We start from the raw sequence: 25,867 nt of genomic DNA, 5'->3' as shown, positions 1-25,867 counted from the left end.
GTCCAAGGACAGGGTGGTACTACTATGCCTTTTATGCAGAAGTATGCAGCCCCAACAGCCTCTATGGTAGCTTCTTCATATGCTTGGTGCTTTTCTAATCATACAGGCCCACTCACCATAATTCCTTCCTCCCCCCAAATTTAACTTCCTTTCCAGACGTAGGAACCCAGGAGAGCTGTTTAAATGGCACCTCTGTTGTCTGCACAAAAGCAATGTCCATGTCTTTGTATGCTGCTGTGCAGTGTGCACTCTTGGTAATACATGCTTCACACATACTTAGAGGGGGGTGCTTTTGGGCAACTCTTGGCAATCCAAGGTGCTCTAGAAGACCCAAGGAATCTGTATATCAGCTGTGCTTAGCAAGATGCTTTTTCTATAGATTTTTGTGTGTGTGTGTGAGTTCTTTGTAAGAGTGTATGTGACTGCTGACTTCTAGCGGCTGGCCTGCAGATGACATCAGTCCTGGTACTACTGGCCCCGACAGGGATTATCCAATGGCTCAAATGTGAGGCAATGTGGGGCACTGGAGCAGAAGGACCTAAGCGTCTCTGCCCCACAGTTCTCTACTACTCCATGGAGATGCATGGGGGCTGTCACTGGAACAGGGAAGTTACACAGGCTAACTTCTGATCGATAATGGCAGAGTCAAGTCGTGCACTATGCTTTCAGCAGTTAGATGGTACAAAGCACATGAGGGGAAAAATCAACAAATTGTTTTTCTTGCTCCTTATGTCACTGTCCCCCTCTGCCTCTGTGCCTTAGGAGAATGCAATGTATTCCTCAAAACACTTGCCCTGTTGCCATGCTGCATATCATTTGGGTTTTTGCACTGATTTAGGGTTATGGTTATTTAGGCTTCATGGTGCTATCCTCATATGACCTAAATTTTCTTGCGCTCAATCCAAAGATCTTTGGCATTATGGAAGCCTTGTGAAAAAAAGGGCCATCATCATTCATACAGTTCAACATAAACTTAAAGAGTTGTATAATGAAATATGTCTGTAAAGGAACCTTTTAAGACAGATTTGCTTATTAGAATTACATTATTATGAATCTATTTCTATGCATTAGGTAAGGGGAATACACTGGCAAAAAAATGTAATGTGTGCTTCAAGTCATAACTCCTAAGTTCTTTTTAATGTCCTGAATAAGTGACCTAATTTTCAGAAATGGTGAGAACCAATTCATTTCTCACGTGGTTTCTATGGCAGCTTCCAATTGCAATTTTAAAGCTGACTTGCAGGATCAGGTCCTGCTATTGTCAAGTGAGGTGAATTAAGGAAGCTATGTATTCCTCTGAACTGCTCAGCTGTGAACTGCCAAGAGTCAAATGAAACTGGGAAAGGCAGAATAGGATACCTGCATAGAAAAAAAAACCAAAAAAAAAAAAAAACCAAAAAAAAACAACAAAACCAAAAACCAAATAAACAAAAAAGCCAACAAAAATAATCCACCCCCCTCCCCCCCCCCCAAAAAAAAACCAAACAAAAAATAGTGACGGTGAAATTTAGATCAGCAGAATACAGTTTGCTGTATTAGAATTCAGTCCCAAATCAGCTCCAGAAATACTGCTCTAGCAAAGAAAAAAAGCTGCATGCTGTTCATAACAATAAGTGGTTAGGGCTTCACTTATACACTTCCCCTGAAAGAAATGGTCTTCTAATTAAACAATTGTTCACAGGAATCACACCCCAAGAACTGAAGGAAAAGAAATGGAAAACTCATGTTTGTTCCTTTTTATATTTTAGTACTATGAACTGGAATAAAGTTTATCACAAAACTAGATTTTTCTGCATTTCAGCCTGATGTTTATAGTAGAAGAACATTGCATATTAACATAAAGCTATGAACCCAGTTTTTAATTCTTTTGATGTCAAAAGGTTCTGCATATTCTTCAGATGAGCCTCATTATATCTAGCTCCCTCTTCAGTCCTTGCATTTCCTTACAGACCTGATTGTGGTACTTGTGGTTGTGCCACTGTATCTAGGACTTCACAGCTCAGATGATTCTTATGTACTAATTCTAACTTTTTAACATTCTTGACCACAAACTAATTCTTTGGCCATAAGAGCAAATCAAGCATAGAGCAAATCAAAACTTGGAGCATGTCTTATTTATCTGTGCAGTTCTCATGTTTACTTACTGGCTTCCCAGTTTCCTCAGGAGCTCTCCTCCACAGAAATCCTACTTGCTTTTCTCTTTCCCTTTTTCCATCAGTGGCTACATTATATGGGCTGGTGAATTTACTGGTGATTTTCCTGAATGGAGACAGACTATATACCAGATGTTTGTCATTCTTTGCATGAGGCTGCGCTGAGGTTATTCATCGGAAGCCTATGTCTACTCTCTTTCTGATACCATGGTTTTCCACCCCAGACTGTAGACAAGCAGCTGTTCTTTCTCCTCAGAATGTTTTAGTGGTGTTTAATTGCTTGCTACTGTACTTAGTTGCTGTGTTGACAAACTGTTGTGTATCATTTTCACTTTTGTCAAACTAGAATTGCCTTCAGACACTCACATACTGTAGTATGGTAAATCCCAACACCGGACATATGCCGACTTCAGGAAGGAGTACTTTTATTTTGTAGGTTGTTCTGAGACAGGACATAAGAAGGATAATACCTCCCAGACTGTAAGCTTTGGTATGTGGCTTGACCTAGAAGACTCAAAATGTAAGGTGAGAGCAAACTCCACTTCTAAAGCTCTCTTGTAGTAACAACAGTCATAACTCTTCTTTAACTTAGTATATGGCTCGGCTGCTTGTTAGAGATAAATCATTTAGTCAAGGTTAGGCTTCCACTGAGAAGAGGGACCAATATTTCCATTTGCACATAGGGCTGCAGCTTCTCTTTAGTTCCTCACTTCTGAAGTCCGAGACAGGGAGCTAAAAGCAAGTAGGAGCATTATCCCAGGAATGTGAATAGGCACAGTGCTGCAGCACGAGTCAGGGAGCATTGACATGGCTAAAACCTCTTAATCTTCCTTAATATATGCATGCCTAAGCATATCTTCCTTCCCAAGTCACTCATGCAGGTGTGGGTGGGGCTGTGCAGCCATTTTGACATTGCAGTATGCAAGCAGGGACAAAGATTACAGTCTGAGTTCCGCTGTTTGTCATTTATGTCCTGGCATTTATGTCATAAACTCTTTCTAACTTAGGAAATCTCTTTCGGGAAACCCCCAAGAACAATGTAGTCCAAGGGCGTTTGCTGTGTCTGATATTTGTATAGACATCGGTAGATCATCATGGAAGGTCCTATAAAAACTAATCAGCAGTGAACACATATCTCTATATTGAATAAATATCAGATGATCCATTTGAATGAGTCAGTTATCTTCTGAAAAGAAAACTCTATGGTTCATGGGTTTGCATCAGAAGTTAATAATTGTTGCGTGGCTCAATTAGTGTTCAATAAAATGGACCTTCCTGGAGAACATTCAGTGAGTGTAAGAGGGATATGACACAGCATTCAAAGTATAGCTAACAAAGGAAGAGCACATGAGCATTGCTTACATGTTCAGCATTACCTTCAGGATGTCTACAGAGATTTTGGTCTCTGTTTGCACTAATCTTATGTTAGTGACTGCCTTATTACATTAGCAAATTTAATCCTTGTTAATGTGATAGAAAGTTGCTAATACAATGAGACTCATTATATTAACAACTTTTGCATCATGTTAGCAAAAACAAAATTTGCTAACAGAATGCAAAAAATACCAATATGATGAGGTAATCGTTATCATTATTGTAACACCTGATTACATTAAGCAGCTACTAACATTTTTTATGTGAAATCATTGTTTGTGCCATACTGGGATTTTCTAGGAGAATCTGAGGGGCCTAAATAGTAAAATGCAAATAGTTTTTAACAAAAGTTTTAGAGATACAGGTTTTCTTTTGCATTGTGGTATAAATATCAATTAATCTAAGTCATTAGATTTCTTGACATAGGGAACTTTTTTCCATAGAACAGTGAACCATATAATGAGCTATGTTGTGACTAAGCCAGTAAGAGAGTGTAATGAGAATGTGGATCACTGCTGGTCTTATATCACCTTTTGGCTTTGAAAAATAATTTCACATTGCAATTCATGTTTTGTAGTATATAAGAATTTGTGCAGTATTTCATTAAAACATGTTAATTTCACTGTCACAATTTTTTTTGTCACAATATACACATTGTGCAGAATATATTTTCATGTAAGATTTATATTCTTTCCTGATTACCTTATCTTTCCATTAAAAATGTACCAGGATTAACATAAAATTATGATGATAATATTTTTAATATTCAGAATATAATCTGACAAAACTATTTGATTTCAATATATAATATGCTATATCTCTATTATAATATCTTTGAAAACAATCTGATTATTATTCTTTGTAAAGCCTTCATTCTTCTACTCTCTATGTAATAACAATCTTTTAACTTCAAAGATTAGCTGTAAAGATTGAGGAAATGGATTTCAGCATAGAGTCTTCATGATCAATCCCATAATGGTAATGGCCAAGCTTTGCAAGCTGTTTCTGCCAAGTAGTAGTGTGGGGAAAACATTTTGAATATATAATGTGTGCACAGCAAAGGCAGACATCTTAGGACAGCTGGAGGATGGATCTTCTCAGTTACGAAGAGATGTTGCACTTAATGTTAAAAGTCCATTCAAGGATCTGTAATTACTTAAGCTGAAAGCACTTGGATTTTTCATTACTCATAAAGGAGAACCGCAGGCAAGAGGTTCACCACAGGTCTTAGCTTCAGTTCTCCCTTAGTACAAATCAGCTTTATGTTGCTGCTTTTAATTTCTAGAGAAAGTGTATCAGAATGATCCAATTCAAAGCCAGAAAACGAAAGAATGAGAAGTTCAAGGAGTTGTGTATTACTTCTGGAAAGAGTCCATTTTATTTTTTTCTGTGCTACTGATTACTTAGAAACCACTGGAGAATTTTACACCTGGTGGTGGATGAGTAAACAAGAGAAACATCTTCTGCCACAGATCTTTATGTGGAAGAAGAATTTCTTAAGAACACAGGAACTCATATAAAAGTGGGCATTGTCTATCTAGCCCATTAACTTGTCTTTTAGAGTACCTGACACCAGATATTTCCAAACCACATGTAAAATCTACAAAATGATAACTACCATAAAAATTGAAGCATGACATAACTCATGTAAATTTTTTATACATAGTGTGCCATGGTTATTCTTGTTAGCCTCATAGATATTTAGTCTTTCTTTTGAAGTTCTTATATATACATATAATGATTGTGAATTGCATAGATTACATGTTGTGAGGAAAAATTATTTTTATCATTTTGTCTTTATCAGCTCAAAATGTGTTTTCCCTTCCATTTATTGGAAATCTCCCTTTTCTTATATTATCTTCTACGTATCGCATATTATTTTATGTACCTTTTGTCACATCACTTCTAATTTGTCTGTTCTCAAAGCTAAATATTCATAATCTTATTGATTTCTCTTCAGGTGTCATTCTACTAAAGATTTTCTGGTTTTATTATTCTCTTTCTTAATAGCAGATGACCAGAAATGAGCATAATACTCAATGTAAAGCTTGGATTATAAATTAACATAATGACACTGTAATATTTTCTTTATTAATTTATTAATTTTAGATCCATTTTTTTTGTATTCTCACATCTCATTTAACTTTTTAGTCATAGCAGTCTCCATACAGAGCATGTGTTTTCACTGAGGTATTTCCATTTCCTTTTATTGCCTAGTTATAGTTATTTAAAACTCTGCCGTATACAGGAATAGTTTCTTTGAAAGTGTGTTACATCTTGCACACTGTTGATCCATTGTCCAGTTGTCTGCTCAAACAGCTGTTTAGATCTCTCCCATGTTCCTCCTGATCCTCTTTTGACATAATAGCTGCATTTTTAAGTCTTTCTACACTTTTCAAGTAAAACGCAGAGCAGATGATTTCCACTGATTTGCTTGTTTAGGCATGCATTTAGCATGAACAGGTAAAATGTTGAAACTGTCCCCTAAGAGAGACTAATATTCCAGATGATAAGCCAAAAAAACAAAACTAGACTCATGTCTCACTCTTTCCTTCTGTTGCCCACTACTGCATCTGAGGTAGAACACAGGTAACTTCTGTGGAGAGGGAAGTTGTCTGTGTGTTGTCTGATGTCCTGTAAATTATAAAGTGAATGGAAATGTCCTAAATGTAGAACAGTATTAGAAAATAGAATGCTGCAAAAAGCAGTAAAAGCTAGAAGTGTAACATGCTGGAAGCTGGTAGCAGAGAGGGAAAGCAGGCATTTGTGTAAACCATAAACTCAGGTACACTTCCTGGTTTTAGACACAAAATGAGAAATGCCAAAGTCTTTTATACTCACAATAGAATATGTAAATATAGATATATTTCTATATGAATATTACTATCAAGGGTCAGATCCAGCTTTGCTTAAAATTTCCCAGAGGTATATTTCCTTCTAATTCCCTTTACTTAGTATAAGACTGTATTTTTTTATTGTGTTGGCACTCTAGTAAAGCAACTAACCTCGTTAAAATATGTAGTGTTTGTATCTATTGGAAGGAATGAATATGAATATGAATATGCTTTTCAAATTTCAAATTGAAATCATCTGCAGTGGTACTCTTCAAGGACAGAAAGGTTATCTGGCACACAGGTGGGAGAAGAGTTACTCATTAGGGAAGGTTTGTTATATGGTAACCTATAATTAAGGTAATGGTCACAGCTTGTGTGACAGCAAACACTCTGGCAGTTGTTTGATTGCTATCTGGGTCAGGAGATCAGATATTTCTACAAGATGTATCCACATTACACACCAATGTGAACAGGTTAGAAAGCAAATAACAGCTGCCTTTCTTAGGCATATTACTGTGGAGGCTCATTGTTTTGGGTTTTTTAAGGTACATCAGCAGTAAAATGGCTTCTAAAGGCTTCATGTGACAGGTTAGGCATTTTATCCTTTGAGTAAACAGTAATCATGGTGTGAAGAAAGTGGGGCATTGGAGATTTTTCCCATTCTTTGAGAATTCCATTCTTCCTTTTTAGTTTGCTCCAAGGGCTCTTTGGGGATACATATATTAAGCCCTTTAAATAGTTCATAATAAATCTTTGTCTCAGGCTGATTCTGACAGTTTTTTAAAGAGTCTTTTAAGAGACAATCCTCAATCATTTGTTAATCCATGGGGTGATCTTCAGACTTGGAGGAAAAAGAAACAGTTCGAGCTCCAGGGTTGTGAAAATATAACGTAGAAAAATTTAAACTCAGAAAAACTCAGGAAATACTGTACCATGGAAATCTTACCAATCATACTGTGTTCTGCCCGTCTCTAAATGATCAGTCTCCAAATTACTCAGTTTGCAAACACTAGAGGTCATAGGCAGAAAAATGGGTGAATAAAAAAAAAAAAAAGGAAGAGCAATTACTATTGATCATCTTATTCCTATTATCTTGGTTATGGCTTTATTTTGCTTAAAGCTTGAATTGAAGGGGTATTATGAGAAAAAAGAAGTCATTGTCCCCATTGTTAAAATAAAGCAAAAAAAAGACCAGAATTCCTTCTGTTAAGTGTTTACCATTCAAGCCTTGTGATAAATCTGCCAAAATACCTGCACTGTGGGCTGATTTTTAAAATGCCGTTTCCTGTGTAATATGACAGATTCTGATTGTGTCTGTCAAAAACCTTCTTAACTCCACAGTGCAAAATAAATAAATAAAGAGGAAAAAATAATAAAAGGTGTCCGGTTCATTTGACATTTGTTTTCACCAAATAATTTGAGTGAGTTGTCTCCTAAGAATAATGCATGGCTGCAGCCCACTGGAACCACTGTTCGGTATTTGTTTTCAGCAGTCTCAAGTCTGTCATTTTTGGAGATTCCTGTTCTCAGCTCTCTTTGAATCTCAATGGCATAGTGCTTGTCATTATTTTAGGCTTTTTTGTAAATTCTGCATAAGCAAAGAAATCTGTAAATGCTAACTCACCCATATAAGAACTTCCTTGCAGTGTCTTGGAAATAGTTGCCCTATTTTAATTTAGTATGCTACCCTGAGGAGAAAATACTGTAACAGGAACAAGGAAGTGGTACTAATAAGGGACAAAGCTATAGAGAAACTTAGATAGTTGGGTTTCTTACCCCTCCTGGAGCCAGGAACATGGAGGTGGTTGAGGTGAAGATTGCTGCTGGAATCGCTACCAACTGAGCAGTATATTCTGATAGCATCAGCTACCTTCCATGCCAGCTGTGCCTGCACTAGCAAGTGCCTCAGCAGGAGCAGGATTAGCAGCCTGCCTGGTTCTGCCTTGCCTGGATTGGGTCATGGAGTTTCTGTATGACAGATGTGAGGGAACAGTTGCACAGTGAATCTTGTGACGATGAAAATGTTAATAGCATACAAAAATAAATTTGGGTGCATGGTTCTGAGGACATAAGTATTTTCATGTTTAAGTAATACTTTTAATCACAGGAGATTTTTAAGTGTTACTTGTCTGTGGCAAGGGAAGGGAAAGCCTATATTGCTTAATTTTTTCCGTTATTCTTTTTCTTTAAAAATAACAGTGTTAGTCACACTGTTTTTTGACATGGATAAGTAGATTCTTTATGAGCATATGAAATTATATGGTTCCTGACATCTTAAAAGTGTTGCTTGACTGTCTTCCGAACTCTGAAGCCATGCAGCTGGACTTTCTACAGATCCTGCAAAATCAGCAGCATTTCCCTTTATCCCCCAAACAATCTGCATAGTGTCATGGAGCTTAGCACCATAGCTTTTTCCACTGTCCAGTAATGAACTTGTCTGTGAGCCAAACATTAAACCCTATGGGGAAAACATTCTTTTTGACTATTATATTCATTTTTCCTTGGCAACACATGGCATTAAACTCCAACTCATTTTTTATTATTGAACCATTTTAAATTAGTTGTTTTATAAAGAAAATTATTTCTTGCCTTCCATACTTCAAAATATTTATGAAATACCAGTTTGCATTTAACACACCAATACACATCCAGGCAAGGTTCAAACTTGGAAAAGGGAACAGTTTGGTAGAGCCCATATGACTGAAGTCCAAAGAACAGAATGGAAAGCTGTTTGCAATTTCAAGTAGTTGCTCAGTTTTAGCAAAGATGAACCCAGATAGTTGATGTGTTTGAAAAAAATAAGATGATGCCACAATCTTACCACCCTTTTTCTTCCATTTTCAGTCTGTGAAGAGAAAGTGGTAGGTCAGATGGTTCTCTATGTTTATTGCTGCTAAACCAGTAAGCATTCACCATTAGTAATGATCGGGCTGTGTTTGCACACGTATGCTTGCTTAGTTTAAGCATATGCCCAGTAGCTACGTACTTTTCTAGAAAGGTTATTCAGCAAGGTTACACAATTTGTGCAAAGTGATTTTTTGGCAGGATTCTATACACATTGATATAGCAAGCCAGTAGATACTAGCAACCAGTTGCTACCCCTTGGTTAGGCTGCATGGAAGATTCATGTATATAAAATAGTGTATTAAAGTAAACTTACAAAAGCAAAGAGCAATCATTGCAAATGTAATTTTTTCTTCCTCTTTGGGATTCTAATTTTAAAAGCATTAAAGAAGACAGCTGCTCATGCTGTGATATGCGCTAAACAGCCTGAAGGATGGCAAAAAATATATTTGTAGCTCATAATAACTATTGACCTTTCTGATATACAATGTTCTCTGTGTTAGCTATTCTGTTCTATCAACAGTGAAGATTGAACATGACTTTTTAATAGAAAACATGGGGTTTCAAGCTGCTTTCACAAAGGTGTTTATGTATTGTTATTTTGTATTGTAGTACAAAGACTAAGTCCTGATGCCCTTTGTCTGACATCGTGTTTGTCATAAAAAGGCCCCACTGTTACTGACTGTTTTATATGAGGAATTGGCTCGTAACCATTTTATAGTCGTGATAAAAGCATTGCTCCACTAGATCCAGAACACAGGTACTGAAAATAGAATTTCCCAAATATCCCAGCGGCACAAAAGGTATTTTCTGAAGAAATAGATTCCTCAAGTGGCTATATTTACAGGGGTATTCCACTAAGATTTAAAACGCTTACTTTTTGCATTCATAGTTTGTTCCTTGACACACACAGGCTGCTGCTTAATGGCTTTTGCTGTATGTCAGGTGCTCTCAAAGACTATGATACTCCGTTTTTCCTCTTAAACTTTCCTATTGCTTAGTTGCTGAGTACAGAAACATCAACAGCAGCTTGACTTTGACACTTGTGTATGTTTCCCCAGAGTGGGATCATGCAAAAATCAGCTGAGCAGCATGAGGTAACTCGGCTGCTCTTCTTTCCCTCAGGGAAAAGCTTCACTAAAAGCACCTCCCATTTGGCATATGAAAATCTGGAAAGCAACCTCTTTTTATTGTGCTTTCTAAGCCTAACCAGACTGGCGATGTTAGGCAAAGAAGGGACTTTTTAATGTTTGTTGGGGGGTTTTACGCCATGTGCTGGAAGGAAACTTTAGTGGGCCATTATTGGCAGCTCTGAACCACAGTTATTTTCACAGCTATGCTCTGGGGTGTCAGCTAATGATTCACAAGTTACTAGGCAAACCAGAAAGCTAGCAAGAGAGAAAAAATACCCTGAGTTGATCTTTCTAGGCCATGAAAGAGGGAGAAAAGCATTTACTGACAGTTTTGTACTGAAACAAAAATGATCAAAATTGTTTATAAGAAGTTTCTCAGTAAGGATAACAGTCATGTAAGTTTTGGAAACAAGGCACATCTCAAAAGAGATTTGACATCTAGTCCTGTATTCCTCACATGACTATAAAGCTCTTAGAGAATTCAGTGAAGTTTTTACCCTCAAAACTAGTCAGGGTCATTTTTTTCCTATGCTGTTTTCTCATTTCCCAGTTTCTTTTCTCTAGACCTATACCCTAACAGAGGACAGATGTGCTATTACTATGATCCTGCACTCTCCTAACCTCAGCACCTCTCCTAGCCATTGGATGTGTTCTGTTTCCAACTTTATTAGAATTGCTGCAGTACAAGTAAACAGTAAGGAAACGATACCACTGTGTTAATTTTCTTTGGGACTGTCACTGAACCTTGAAAAATTGTGAGTGTTGCTGACCTCACATGAAACCAAGCCAACAGGTCAGGTCAAATTATTTACTCCATTGCTTAAAATAAATTAGCTTTAAATGTAAAAACATAGCAGGAAGTTTCAGCTTCATACCCAGTATGGTTTATGTACCACTCACTCACTAGACCATAACAGCTCTTAGAGAGTTGTTCTGGCCTATTGGATGAATGAGGATACATTTATGAATGTTTAGATAATGGATTGAAGCCCGGTGGACTGTAACATTTCCAAAGACATTTTCAGAGTTAAAGTTTCCTACCGTGATTAGTTCTGTTAATAGCAAATCTTTATTATGTTGTTTTCAAACAGGAAAAAAAACCCCTCTATGCATTTCATAGATCACTGACCTACCAAAATTTGTTGTAAAATCTGTCTTTCAACGTTACAGGAATAGCAAAAATCTTACTCATAGCTTCATCCTGGCAACGCTTTATTTATTGCTCTGTCCTGGCACCTAACTCATTTTATATTTGACCAGATATATAAAGACTTCTGTGGAATAAAGTTTACATGGGAAGTAAATGGCATATGTTGGGAATTAATAGCCTAATAAAACATGCTGCTAGACTAGACGAAGAAATAGAAGGAGATGCAGAAGAGGAAGAAGAAGAAAGGAAGTTTTGAGAGGCATTTAATACTTAGTTCAGTAAAGAGTTGTTCATATTACTTTGGTTTTGCAAGGATAATAGAACATTAAAAAATTGCTTTGTATAATAATAGGGAAAGCCTATCAATGAGTTTGTACTTTAGTTTGTCCTACATAACTAGAGCCAGTACATGGACCTAGTCTGGATTTATAAAAAATAACAAAACATAGTAAACTCTTTATTTGTAGCACTACAGGATAATTTTTCAAAGCATGGTTTATTTCTCTGCAGGTGCAGTATTTTGTGCACCCCAAATATAGTAGTGTTTGCACTTGTAAAACCTGCAAACTGAGCAATAACAATCACCGACAAATACAGTTTGCACATCAAAGTTGTGTCATTTGTATATGAATAGTAGTTATGTGAAACTGTAGCTTATTTTGCCAATAATTGCATGCACAGTTTTGCTTATCCATTGGTAAAACAGCATGAAGCTTCTTTAGAGAATTCTAGCTTACTGTTGCCTGTGGTTAAAGTTAAGTCTGGTGTATTTTGGGGAATAACACAAGCACATTTCAAAGTCTGAGGTAACCTTGTACACCAGATTGAAAGTTGACATCTGCAACCAAAGCCCTAACCAACAGGATGAGCAAAATGCTAGAAATAATAAAATAATCATAAGGAACTTGTCCAAGTCCTTTCATAGTATTCCTACTTACCTTAATGGGACTAGGATCTAGTGGCTTAAGTTTCCCAAAGGCAGGGAACTTGGACTACTTGAGGCACACCTGTCATCCATCAGCTGCTCCAGAAAGATTTGGATCTTCTAGAGGTGCTGAAATGTACACAGGAAATTGCAATTCCTGTGCACAGCTCACAAGAACACCATAGACCTATGTGTGGGCAACTGAATTAAGCCTTCCATCCCTTAGCTTGCATTCCTGAAATGAGCAAAGTGTTCTTCTTAGTGCATTTCTAATAGTTTCTCCCATTAAATTTTATATAGTTAAGCATTGGGGCGTTCACTGCTTTCTTTGGAGGCAATTTTCAAGAAATCACAGTTGGGATTAACTACGCCAATTAAAAATACTAACTACACTCTGTTGTGACCAGACAGTTCAAGTTAACAGATTCCTGTATAATAACCAAGTTCTTATAAATCCACAGTGTCCGAAGCAAATCAGATATTAAACATGTTCTCCCACTTCTCTGGCTGTTGTATGTAAATTCAGTGCTACTTCACTGACTTGACTTTTGCCTGAACACATGTACTTTTATCACATTAGAAAGATATGCTGAGTTACTCACTTGTTCCCCAGTTTCAAACGCCTTATGCTTAAAAATGTGCACCATCGCATGTGGACCATAGCCTGGTAATTACAGATTTTGATAATATAAAATAATAATATCTGTATATGTAAATATTTAAAATATAATTTTGTATAATGATAAAATATTAATTCTATTTGTAAGGCTTCAATGTCAAATTAGTTCTAAAAAATTAAGGAATTTATATAAAACAACTAAACTGAAACAATATGAGATGCCAGCTCATTTCATCCATTGTTGGATCTGGAAAATTTGGAGGGATGAGAGAGAAAACAAGCAAACAAACAAACAACATTGAAAGAACCAGCTTTCAACAGTAGTCTGATAGGATTTAAAGTTTTTATGCCTCTGCATTTGTAATAGGCTTGTAGGTAATGAAAAGTGAATTGTCCTCATCTTGGCGGTAGAACGACAACAGTTTATTACCTTGTCTGAAAACATTACTTAGCAATAAATTATTTAGAGGAAGTCATCCTTTTTTCCATTTCTTTTGGAAGAGGTGCCCTGTGCCTTCCCCTTTTCAGTGGGGCCTTGGCCGTAACCCAGCATTATTCCTCCTGTGTAAACAAAGGAAGGGAACTAAGTCACCGGAATCCTGCAGTCCAATTCTTAACTTCTTCAGCTATTCAGGAAACAATGAAGGAGAAATTTTAAGAATCTTAGCAAGTTGGATACAAGTACCATGAATTTCAAATCCAAATCTGGTTATTTGGGATTTCAAGTTCCTGTTTATAACTGAGACAGCTTACAGCAAAAATATTATTCCTGTAGCTCTTTTTAGAAATCGTATTGCTTTGGAAGAATGAACTAGCCTTTTCTTTGCCACCCACTAAGTATTTCATTTAGTCCTTGATTTTACGAGATGCTGAGCACACCAGCAAGACCAAGAGAGCACCTGTAGAAATTTTTAGCTCTATGCTCATCAGTTGATCTCCAGCCAACCTGTCCATGTGCATAAATGTGCCTAAGTGGTTCATCCAAATAGTCCAAGAATCTTCGGCACCTTCATAGACCAAGCTTTAGCTTCCAGTACTTGCTCATGTTCAGCCTGCAATCAGACAAAACCCACTTCACTGGAAACCATGCATCTGCACAAGTGCTAAGTAACTTGCACTCATTGGAAATAAATTGTCTTAATTTGAAGCTTTTTAATTGTATTTGCTGGGCAAGTAGTTAGGAAAAAATCTGTCTTTTAGCTTATAAAATGATCAAATTTGATCTGCAGCCTACTAAGAGAGAATGGCCTTGGAAACAGTGCTCTTTTGAGAGTTACTTTTCTGATTAAAAACACATTCTAAGAGGCAATAATATGAGAAAAACAGGACAGACATAAAAACTCAAGGCTGAATTTTCCTAGGTCTTCTAATGCCTGGTTACAGACAATAAACTGTGCAGAAGAAATAGAAACATTTGCAAAGATGCATCTGATCCATCTGAGAGTGACAGATTTATATTACCTAATTATTCACCTGAACATAATGATTCTCAGTTGTCTATGTAAAGGATTATAAGACTTTAAGGAAATGAGGGAAGAGGTTAGCAAGTGTAGAAGATAACATGAGAAGACAGCTTCCTTTTTGTTACTATTTTGTACATCTTTCATTTTGCTTCTCTTTTAAGAGCTGTATAGTTGGTGTTTGAGAATGTCTCTTAAAAGCTGTTTAGACACCTGTTTCCAAGGAAGAGAAATGAAAGCCAGGTGAAAACTTCCTGAAATGCTATCAAATCCAGAATTTCCTGTATGTTAAACCATTAGCTATTTTCCCCAACAATCCCCTGAAATTCCTTGTTGGTGTTTGGTTTTTCTTCTGTAGCTTTTTGTCCTCCTAAGAGTGAGAAGCCTAACTTTTATCTGTTTGGCATGTGAAAATGCGTTTTTCTCCTCTCAATTATTTTTAATAGATGTAAGGAAAACAAAAAAACAGAAGTTGGTGAATATTTATTCAGGCTGCTTTGGCAGCGTTTCATTATTTAAGACATAAATCAAATTTGGAACTTCTTTTTTCCTGGGGGACATATTGTTTATCTGAATTTGAATGTGCTTGTGAATCAGTCATAGGGATAGTACTTGTGCTGTTGCTGTATTTATTTATGCTGTATTTATAGGAATTATTTGCATTGTTTTACCTTGTTTTGCTCTATAACATTAAGGCAGTCAGGCTGCACAGAGATGCACAGTACCTCCACAGATCACTGCAAGTTCAGAGCCATGGACCTCAGTCCTCTAAATGTTTATGTGCATGCTTATCTATCTGTACACATTCCACTAATATCAGAGAACTCTTGCAGTATATGAAGTTAAATGGTGGGGTCTTGAACCAAGATTAATCCCAAGACAAAGCCCATTGAAGGGGCAGAGCTACAAAGTTAGTTCATGGAGAAATTCTTTGGAGAATATAACTAAATGATTTTGTGAGTTGGCCACTAGTTCATACCATCTTCCCATTTGGCTCTGGCTCTTGGTTAGCATTTTAACATTTATGACACTTTTGTACAGGTATAGTTGGTTGCAGCTTCACACCCTTTGGAATGGGCAATGCATTCCTTGTGGCCAGAAATCTCATCCTGCATTAGCAGTTTCAGGAATGGAAAGAGGTTTATTCCTTTAGTAGTATCTGCCAAAGATATTTAAGGACACACAAAGGCGAATGGTTTCCCAACAGAGTACACAGTTATCTGGTTTGCAAAGACAATCCAGACTTACTTTTTATGCTTCTAAGCCTCACAGTGTATAGTGTTTTCATTCACACGCAGTGAGCATTGACTTTTATCATATTGTTAGCATTCTAAACTCACAGTTTCAGAGGTTTATAACTCAACAGTAGGTTTACACTCAGTAAATTCAGCCCAGGAGCACTATTTTTCAGTGTTAAAGACATCTTTAGTTACTACAGTATCAAGCCAAGTAGACCTTACTTTTTCAGGCTTTTTTAAAGATTACAAATTTAAAAAATAAATAAATAAATAAGAAATGAAGTGCTGCAGAGTTTCATTTTGATGTTCAACAGATTGCTAACCTCCTTTGACATAATTGGAAAAAAAGTGAAAAGGCTGAGTGATAGGCATTTAAAATCAAGTCCTGAGAACTCATAATGGACTGTATTCCAGATATTCCTGTGTAAATCTCACTGACATCGATGGATGTGTTCTGTACACAACCTATTTTTAAAATCCTGCATGCATAATCACCGTTAGCATTGTTCCAGTATCTGCTATGAGAAGGTGCAACTCTGAATGCAGATTTGTAATACCAGCAGTAATGGTTCTCTCCTGAGAGAAATTCAAAATGCTGTTCATGAGCTGTTCTGGACTTTTAGGTAACTAATCCCATCTCACACGTACACTCTCAGGTACTTTTTTTTACTGAAAAACAAACACTTCAGAATACATATTTATACAACAAATACTGTTCCAGTCTGTTGGATAAGTTATATGCATTTTATTCACTTACAGAGATGTATATTTTTGTACATATTATAGTAACATCAATATAATGTTAAGCTTATGATACAAGATGACATGATCCCAGAAAATGTCAAAAATGTCAATGCCAAGTATACTGTACACAATGCTTTCCTTTTTCTCATAAAACAACATTTGAAAGAGAAATTTTAATTTCAATTGCTTGGGAATGGTACATGTGTATTAGAGCTTGATCATTTTTCGAGTGTGAGATATTGTGTGTTTAATTAACATTACTTCTGTGTGTTTAGGTAATTGCCATTAGAACACATGAGGACATATTGTACTTACTGCCTGTGCTATAACATAATGTGCTGGACTACAGCTACACTTGTTAAGCTGATTTTAGCATTTCTTCACACAGCAGGAAGCACCCATGCTGTGGTTTCTTAATGTACTCTTTTAACTACTGCACTGTAGAGTACAATAACAATAATAATTAATTATGATCCTCATCTTACCACTATTGCTGCTATCCCAGTGACCCTGGTTGCTGTTTCAGGGTTCCACTATCCTCTATCCTGAAACACGTCTTTTCTTTCAGAGTTTTATTTCTTAGATGGTACTGCTAACAGAACAGAACTGAATATTTTGAGGACAGGTTTTTTCGTGGATGGTGCTGGCTTCACATTTGTTCATGTCTCCAAGGGCCAGCACCAGTAAACGTGAAAGAGACAACAGCAGAATGGTGTGCTTTCCCATTTCCTCCAGGATGAAAAAAAAATACTCTAAGTCTAACCTTAAATGTATAATCTGTCCTTGGGAGAAAAAAAGAAAAAAAAAAAATGATATAGCATCTTCAAGCTCTTGGCATCCCTTACGAGAAAAAATTGGTTCTAAGGGTCTCTGATCTTGTGTTTTAGTAAAATAGAACTGCACGGCTGAGTGACAGTTCTGATCTAAAGCATTTACGTTTAAGTTTTGATCTCTCTGCTTTTGATTAAAACTAATGAGCTCATTTAATTCAAAATGGGAATCTCTGATAAGAGAAATAAGGTTGATGTGATTGGATTAGAGGGGCAAATTAAACTCTTAGAGCAGAAGTTTGTGCTTATATAGTGTATTAAAAAGCTGTTGGCGTATTATGGCGTGTTAGATGATGAGAAAAATTTCATAGTAATTCATATTTAATCAGAAGAAATGAAAGTACTAAATATAACATGCCTCTGCTTTTCCCTCGAGTGATAAAGAGCTGTACATTTAAAATGACATCGAATTCATGCTCTCTAAAACAAAAAAATCTTAAAAGAGACACTAAAGAAAGGGGCACTGTTGTCAGTTATCACAATAGAGCTCAAATGCCACAAACACAAGACAACATGACCACTTTAAATAAAGGACAATTCAATATAATCCTTAGCTCACAAACAAGTTTTTGTATTTCTGTTGACAGCATAACAAATGCTTTTCAAATGCTTGAATCTTTGCCTCCAGTAGTTTGGTAAGTCCTCCAAAACAATAGCAGAATAATTTCAAAATAACTTTTTTATTCAGTGTTAACTACTCACTGAAACTGCAAGTTGGTTCCTCTCCAATAATGCTTGCTTATTGTAAACTGTAAAAATTTTCCCATTAACAATATTTTGGGGAAAGGTTGGTTATCAGGGCTGAAGATAGCAATAATAAAGACTGTAAAAAGAATATCTCAGTGCTGACTAGGGTTGTACCTACTATTTTATCATGGGTTATACTAGAAGTATTTAATAGTTTAGGTTGCAGTTAAGGGAGTAAGAACCACAGTTGAGAGCTGTAGTTTCAGGCAGGAAATATCTCTTCAGTTGGACTACAAAGGTATTTCATTAGTGACAATTAGTCACCAATAATTAACAATGATGATGATGATGACAATAACAATAATATGTATGATTTACTTGGTCATTTTTGCCTTCAGGTTGCTCAGTTCTTTATTGGTAATAATTCACCCTCAGTAATGGGGAAACCAAGCCACTGAAAACCAGCAGTGACACACCATAGTATCACTGCAAGCAAAGACTCGGGAATAAAAGCCTGAAGAATTTACAGCCTAATTCAGCAGACAGAATTGCTAAAAGTCAATGAGACTTTGCCTTTCACAAAATACTGAGGAACTCCCCATTTTTAAAAACAATTTCATACCCTAACAAAGTAACTTCAGTCAAAACAAGGCAGTGCAAGAAAGAGTTAATGAGGCAAATCTCTGTTAAAAATTCCATGGGAAAATAACTTGAAAATGAGACTTACTGAGTATACATATATTTTTCACTTTTTTTTTTGCTAAGTAAACATTTTCTAAACGAGGTAAATTGATTACAACACTCTTAGCATCCATCAGTCATTTATTTTTAGTGAGTTCAAGGATTGCACCTGAAAAATAGCTTAGAGGGGATGTATAAAATCTAAATTATGTGTATATGTTTTTTTTTTTTATATTCCCCAGTGGAATCTACAAGCCCCAGTTTACTAACCACTGACAACACTCTAGAGCGCTCTTTTTTCATCCGAATGAAATCTACGCTGACCAAGCGAGGAGTGCACATCAAATCGTCAGGATACAAGGTAAGGGTTGCACTGTAGCATGAAATGTTGACATCTTTAAATTATGTTCATTCGTGTTCCAGGGACACATTAATAGACAGAGAAAGGAGATATTTCACATTTGCATATGTCTCATTCCTTTGCTTAAAAAAATCATTAATACAATATTTCCAGTACAAGGCTTGGCTTTGGTAAAACACCTTCATTAAATTGATCATTATGTTAATAAACATTGATGATAACAGCATGATAGTCTTCAAAAGAGCAACACTTCCAGAGTAAAGGTGTATTTTACCAAAGAAGGTGAGTCAGAGTAACATCACTCTTTCCAGAGTGGAAAACTGCTGCTCATTTTGTTGGCAGTTAGTAGTCTTTGGGTTATGTTTTTCCCAGAGAGGTAGGATTTCTTCATGCAAGGCAGTATGCTAGAGCTATTTCATTTCCCTGCCATTCTGGCTAAAGGAAACAACAAGCCACAAAGAGTACTTTTCAACCATTTTTCTTTCATTGTCTGTCTGAGGGGCATCTGCTGCTGAGGATCATATTTGCTGGGTTTCAGACTCTTTTAAGATATGAAAGTCTCTTGTTCCTTATCAGCAGTAATCTCATTTTTCTTCAGTCGTATATCGCTCATAGTGCCTGTAGCTATCAGTGGCTTTGCAGTATACTAAAACTAGAAGGAACAGCACATTTTTAACATTGTCAACTTGTGGAATGAAATATGTCATCCATTAAGTATTATACAAGATAAAAGAGTAGTGCAAGAAAATAAGTCTGAGAATGTGTGTGTATTTAAAGAAGTTGCTTGTCAATATTTATTTTAAAACTTTCACAAGCATTTTCTTTTCAGTTTTCAGAGGAGGATTTAGAAGAGCTTTGAAGTTAAATTTCCCTACTGATTTTTCCCAAAAAATGCTCTGTGAATATAACATCGAGGTAGCCTACCTGAGCAATAAAACAGCTGGTAGAAATGTCTTCTTTGCAAGCAAATGACTAGGAGTCCTTCTGTTGGATGGTTTCTGGGTCAAGATTTTTAAAGTAGTTGCTCATGGAAATTTAGGTCAGAGACAGTGGTTTCTTAAGGCACCACAAGTTTTAATCTGTGTACTGGTTAATTGTCAGCATTTGAAAGGATACACTTGCTCATGCTGACTAGTTTACAAGTCTCAGGAGGTATCAAGACCAGGAAGTACACAGGAGGAAAAAGGAGAATGAATGAATGGATAGGTAAGTCATTGAAGTTGTGCTAATATTTATGATTAGGCATGGTCTATCCAGGTTAGGTCAAAGTTAGATTGGCAGAGAACTTGTTTTGCTGGATCTTTTGGCTATGGAAAAAATAGAGAACTTGTCTGTGGATTTTGTACACTGTCATTTTTTGTTAGATACAGGTGAGAACAAAAGGAAGACACATGAGTGACTTTGTCATTCTCTCTTCTTGCACTCCTGACAATCAGATATTAGTCCAGAACCAGAATGGGACGTATTTACTGTCAGGGTGGTAAGGCACTGGAACAGGTTGCCCAGAGAAGTAGTGGCTGCCCAGTCCTTGGGAGTGTTCAAGGCCAGGCTCTTTTGTCATTGAGAGTGGGTTAACCATTCTGAATCAGTTTAGAAACATTGATCAGGAGCAGTGTGCTGGAAACACTGTGTCTTACAAGAGTCAGGTTTCAGCTCTGTCAAAGGTATTCAGCTGCCTGCAGATTCAACCCTCCAGCAGTGACAATACTTTTCATCTTTGTGAAGTAGTTCTGTCTTGTTCCAAACTCTTGCTGAGCTCAGAACCACATGTCCCTTTTTTACTGCTGAAGAATGCTTTCTTTAGATAGCAAATGGTTGAGGTGGTCCACAAGATTCTGAGGCAATTTTCAGAATGAGTGATCCCTGCCTCAGGAAAATCACAGAAAATTGAAAACAGAGAATGAGATTGATTAATTATTCGGGTTGATCTAGTTAGGACTAATTTTCTATCAAAAGAAATGTTGGAACAAAAATCACACTGGTAGACTTACACATATGTATACCTCAAAAAGACCCTGTTCCAGACAGTTATGACATGAGATGAACCCTGTTTATAGTCCATTCCTGGACTGATTTAATTAGTCCTGAATTATACGTAAAGATGAAGGTAATGGCCTTTTTTCCATTAATTATATTACCTTAAAAGTCTGAAATGCGAAAGTGGTTACATGATTAATCCACCCTCTTTCCTTCCCTTTCATTGTTCTCCAACACCCTCCTTGAATTCGATTTTCTCATTCTTAGTCTCAAAGATTGTAGGAAAAGAGTTTACATGCAGTGCTAGAGAGCTGTTCAGTTTTCAGTGAGTAAATCTACAATCTTAAAAAAAAAGAAAAAATCAAATAAAACATAGGCAGCTGATAAAACTCATTGAAAACAAACAAAAAGGAAAAAAAAAAAGATAATTCCATTCACTGCAAAACTTAGAATGTATTACCTTTACAGCTGCTGTCTGAGATACATGATGCAGAGACTGATTTTCTCTGCTGAAAATATACCACATCTTTTTTCTTTTCTCAATAAAAAATAGGTTTGTATTTAATTTGGGGGCTTTTGTCTGCATTTTGTCTCCTTCTCCACTTGTTTTCCTCCATTTGAGGGTCACTATTCTGTCTACTTAATAGTTATCCCACCTTCAGTGTTTCTATTTTCTGACTTACTCAGGCATATGTCAAAGCTAAGTTCAATTGAAAACTACTTTGTTCAAGTCCAGTGGTAAATTTCCTACTGCCATGTAGTATGCTATTGTCGTGTTTACTTTCACATCAGATTGTGCTAGGATTTTTTTTGTTGAAATCTTTAGGGCCTGATACTGGTCTCCTGAACAAAGTACAGTTAATGAGATGAAGTAGTCATCAAAGCATTGAGCATTGTCAGTAGTTGCCAGAAATTTCAAGTTCATCATCTCATCAGATGTGTTAGTATATATCCATGCGTACTCCTCTACTCTTTTACAGGCTAGCCCTCTCATGATAAGCTGTTACAGAGGTGAATAAGCAAGTATGAGGAGATTCCGTTGTACTTTTACTGTCATTATGGCGATCTCTGAATTTGGTATAACCAACATTTGTTGCCTCTCCATTTCCCAAGAAGCTGGCAATCAACCTTCTTGGTGACCCCTCAGCAGAATTAAGGGCATCTTAAAAGTCTTTCAGTCTTTTCCTAGTTGCAGTGATTCTGTCTGCTGTGCTGCCTAGATGCCTGCTTTGGCCCATTCAGTGTCAACAAGAAACAATCTCCACGTCATTAAAACATCAAAGTTATTGAGGTTGCAAGGCAATAACTCTACTGCAGACTCTTCAGTAACTGGAAATAAACATAGCAGCTGTCATGCCCTGAGCAAAATCTTACTTACAACCTTAGACATTTAAGCTTGTATTATTGAGAAAATAATTATTTCTTAGGTTACTTAGATACTTCAGCCTTAAAGCGAGGCCTTGGTGTCACTAAAACATGCCTTGGAATTATAGGAATTATGTAAGAAAAGTCCTTTAATATGGCACAGAAGTGTTAGAAGTGCATGCAAGTGTAAGCCCTGCATTGCTGCTTTACAGAATCACAGCTCTTATCAATGTCAAAAGCAGGTATTTACACCTGGTTTTCTCTCTGGTGTTCTTCACATGCAAGAGAATTGTGGAAAGTAAGCAAGCTTAAACAAACTGACTAAAACTCCATAAAAGTGTTTTCACAAATTATTCTTTGTAGTCTGCATGATTTCATCTTTTTGTTTTGTGCAATGGTATCTTTCTACCTACTTGTTTAAAATTAAACAAGGTTGCCCAGGGAGGTTGTGAATGCTCCATCCCTGGCAGTGTTCAAGGCCAGGCTGGACAAGGCCTTGGGTGATATGATTTAGCGTGAGGTGTCCCTGCCCATGGCAGGGGGGTTGGAACTAGATGATATAAAGGTCCTTTCCAACCCTAACCATTCTATGATTCTATGATTCTATGAAATTCTGCATTTCAAACCATAAAGTTATAATAGTTTGAGTGCTGATTTTGAAGGTGGAAATTGTATGTCCATCAGTTCTATTATCCATTTTCACAATATTTCTGACTTTATTCAAAATTGTAAATTAATTGTTTTTATTATTTCTTTTTTTAGAACTTGAAGAGTTGGGCAAGATTTGTAAATCTCAGTTGTGCACTTGAAGTAAGTGCAGGTTTTGACAGAATTTAGATTAGTTAACCCAAGAGGGCAAGAGATCAAAAAACTCTGTTAGAGAGAGAAAATTATGCCAATGCACTTTGCTTGTAATACTGTTCTCTTGATTAAATCCAAAATTGAAATTATTGTTTCCCATCTAAGTGAAAGATTCACCTGAAATTCAGAAACAAGGTGTCCCTATTCAGAAATCACTTTAAGGACCCAATATATCGTGGGCTGGTTAAGAACACAGCAGGAAACCACCTTGCATTTCAGGGGAATAGAAAGGAGGAAGAAAGAGAAGGCAGCTGTTTTTTTGCATAACAGTCTAATGATCATTACATTTCTCAGATGTAGGCTATGTTAGATTCAGATTTAATTCTCAGCCTGAGGGAATTCTCATATCCCACTTCCCAGCTTGGCCTAAATTCCATTCTCCTCTTCTAATATCTTTTCCCCCTTGAAATCTTTTCTGTCAAGCATTTTACCCTGTCCCAGAAAAGTACCCTTTCTCTGACCTTTCTCTGTAGGAAGAAAAAAAACTGCAGAATTTAGTATTTCATCACATGGCTACTGCCACACCTCCTTAATTGAGTGAAGAAGGAATAAGAAACCAACATCAGGAAGCATTATGTGAAGAGTTTTCTAAATGTCAGCACATGCATTCCCCAGACTTTTGAGGACTGGGAAGACTTAAAGGTAATTTGTCAGAGAGAAAGAACTGATCGAGAATTCACCCATGTAAATCGATGACCTTTAAGTCAAAAGGAAGTCTCTTAGCTGGTAAAGATGCAGCATTACTTATAACAGAACAAAATACTAATGGGCCAATCTGAGTCTTATGAAGTATCTACTTGTAGATATAAAGATACGGTTCAAGAAAGGATGGTCTGCAACAGGATTAAGAAGACCAGACTTCCTTTTATGCCTTGCTGTAGAGCTCTGAGATTCTATTAGGAGAGCTGTCTGGAAAAGCCTGGTTCACACTCAGCATCTAAATACATTAACCAATTTTTAAAAGTGTTCAGCATCTACTAACTCCCATCTTCTCAAAAAAACATTTTAAGGGCTAAGCACCTTTTAAAAAGGATTTATACCACTGTTCTGCCATTTGGAGACATGAATATATGCTAGGCCTTCATTATTGCAATAGCACTAATGAAACTAACCAGTTAGTATTATATAAAAGTCCTTTTTAATAGCAGCCATCTTTAAAAGAGAGATTTGGGCTTTGATCATTCCTCATGATGACTGCAGCGTAGTATTCCTGACACCTGTGTCAGGATGTGTTTCTCATCCAATATTGTCTTAAATGTTCATAGGGCTTCAGAGTTGTTATTTTGTTGCATTATCTTCCAAATCGTGTAAATCAGAAATCACAAACAGGATTCTGAAAGGGAAGAAAACATAAAATTGAGCAAACACAGATAACTTTCTGGGAGATGTTCTATTTTCGTGAATTATTTTATTAAAGAATAAGTGACATAATATTATCACCAAATTAGCAGCAGTTGCCTTTGATTCTTATCTTTTGCAGTGTAATTCTGAAGCTACCTTTCTTTAAAGTCAGTGGATATAACAGTGAAAGAAAACAGTGAAAGAAAACAGTGACAGAGATCAGCCCCAAGCCAAATCTGATTTTCTTTCTAGAACCAAGCTTTATTGAGTCTTACAGATACAAAATATTTGTTGGCTTTCCTAAGTACCACTAATTATCTAGATGTCCGAACTAACAGTGCAGTGTTTGAGACCCACTGCAGTGTTTGTTAGTAAACAGAGAACAGTGAAGGGGATGAGAACAATGACATCTCATCAGAGTGGGAACCAGAGAATGCCTCCTATTACAGGCTGGGAGAAAGTTATTGCGCTCCTGGTGTGAATGCCTGACTGAAAGGGAGACGTCTTCAGTGCACAGCGTTTTCCTGAGTTACCCACTGATGTTGTCTGCCACTGATTATTGTCAGTGATTGGTAATATGCTTCAGGTAGGAGCAAAGAAAACCACATAGTGCTCTATGAAGAATCACCAGCCAGAATTTGCTCTAGCACAAACAGATGCTGCTGCCAACATCTCTGCTCTACTGCTACCAATGGATATTTTGGCCCACCTCCTTTTCATAATGTAAACATTGTATTACATGTGCACATGCAGACACTAACAGCTTTTTTAATTATCTCTACCACTTCTAAGAGTTCAAAGTTTTTTGTCCCAAGTATGTTTAGAAAAGGCAATAAGCTCATACATTGAAAAAAATGTAAATAATATTAAGCAAATGTAGATGAATACATCTCTCTTCAGCAGATACTGGCAGAAGCAGTATCAGCTTTCCACTGGTAAAAGCTTATTGAGTGTGAAACAGCCAATGAAATTCAAAATTTGGATGAAACTGAATGCAAGATTCTTAAACTTGCATTTCAGTGAATTTTGCATTAAGGAAAATGTGTTTCTCATTGTTGTGCATTGTCTTGATCTGGTATCATGAGCTCAATAGCTGTTGAATAGAAAATGTAACTCTAATTGATAGTCATAAGCATGTAATCCTGGCATCTAATGCAAATGCATATGTGTATTTAGCTTTTATAGAACTGTGATAGGTTAACTAGAGGGAGAAGACCATTTTTTGCAAGAGAGTATTTTTCACTGTGCCTCTGCAAGTAAATATTTTCTTGAAAAATTGCATGAAAATTC

At 36.6% G+C, this 25,867-nt stretch overlaps 1 protein-coding gene across 4 annotated transcripts in view; it reads left to right on the top strand.

Annotated features, from left to right (window-relative positions):
• NPAS3 (neuronal PAS domain protein 3) overlaps nt 1–25,867 on the top strand; it is a 607,513-nt gene that overhangs the window by 537,268 nt on the left and 44,378 nt on the right. For all 4 annotated transcript variants that reach the window (XM_057428644.1, XM_057428645.1, XM_057428647.1 and 1 more), the window contains one exon: nt 18,915–19,033. In XM_057428644.1, coding sequence (XP_057284627.1) covers nt 18,915–19,033 — 119 coding nt within the window. The remainder of the gene's footprint in view (nt 1–18,914; nt 19,034–25,867) is intronic.

Source organism: Pezoporus wallicus, unplaced genomic scaffold, assembly GCF_028554395.1.
Source record: "Pezoporus wallicus isolate ANWC-B61680 ecotype Strahan unplaced genomic scaffold, APGP_CSIRO_Pwel_v1 contig_3486, whole genome shotgun sequence".
NCBI lineage: Eukaryota > Metazoa > Chordata > Aves > Psittaciformes > Psittacidae > Pezoporus > Pezoporus wallicus.
The sequence above is the reverse complement of the archived record's forward strand: the minus strand, read 5'-3'. Positions and strand labels throughout refer to the sequence as shown.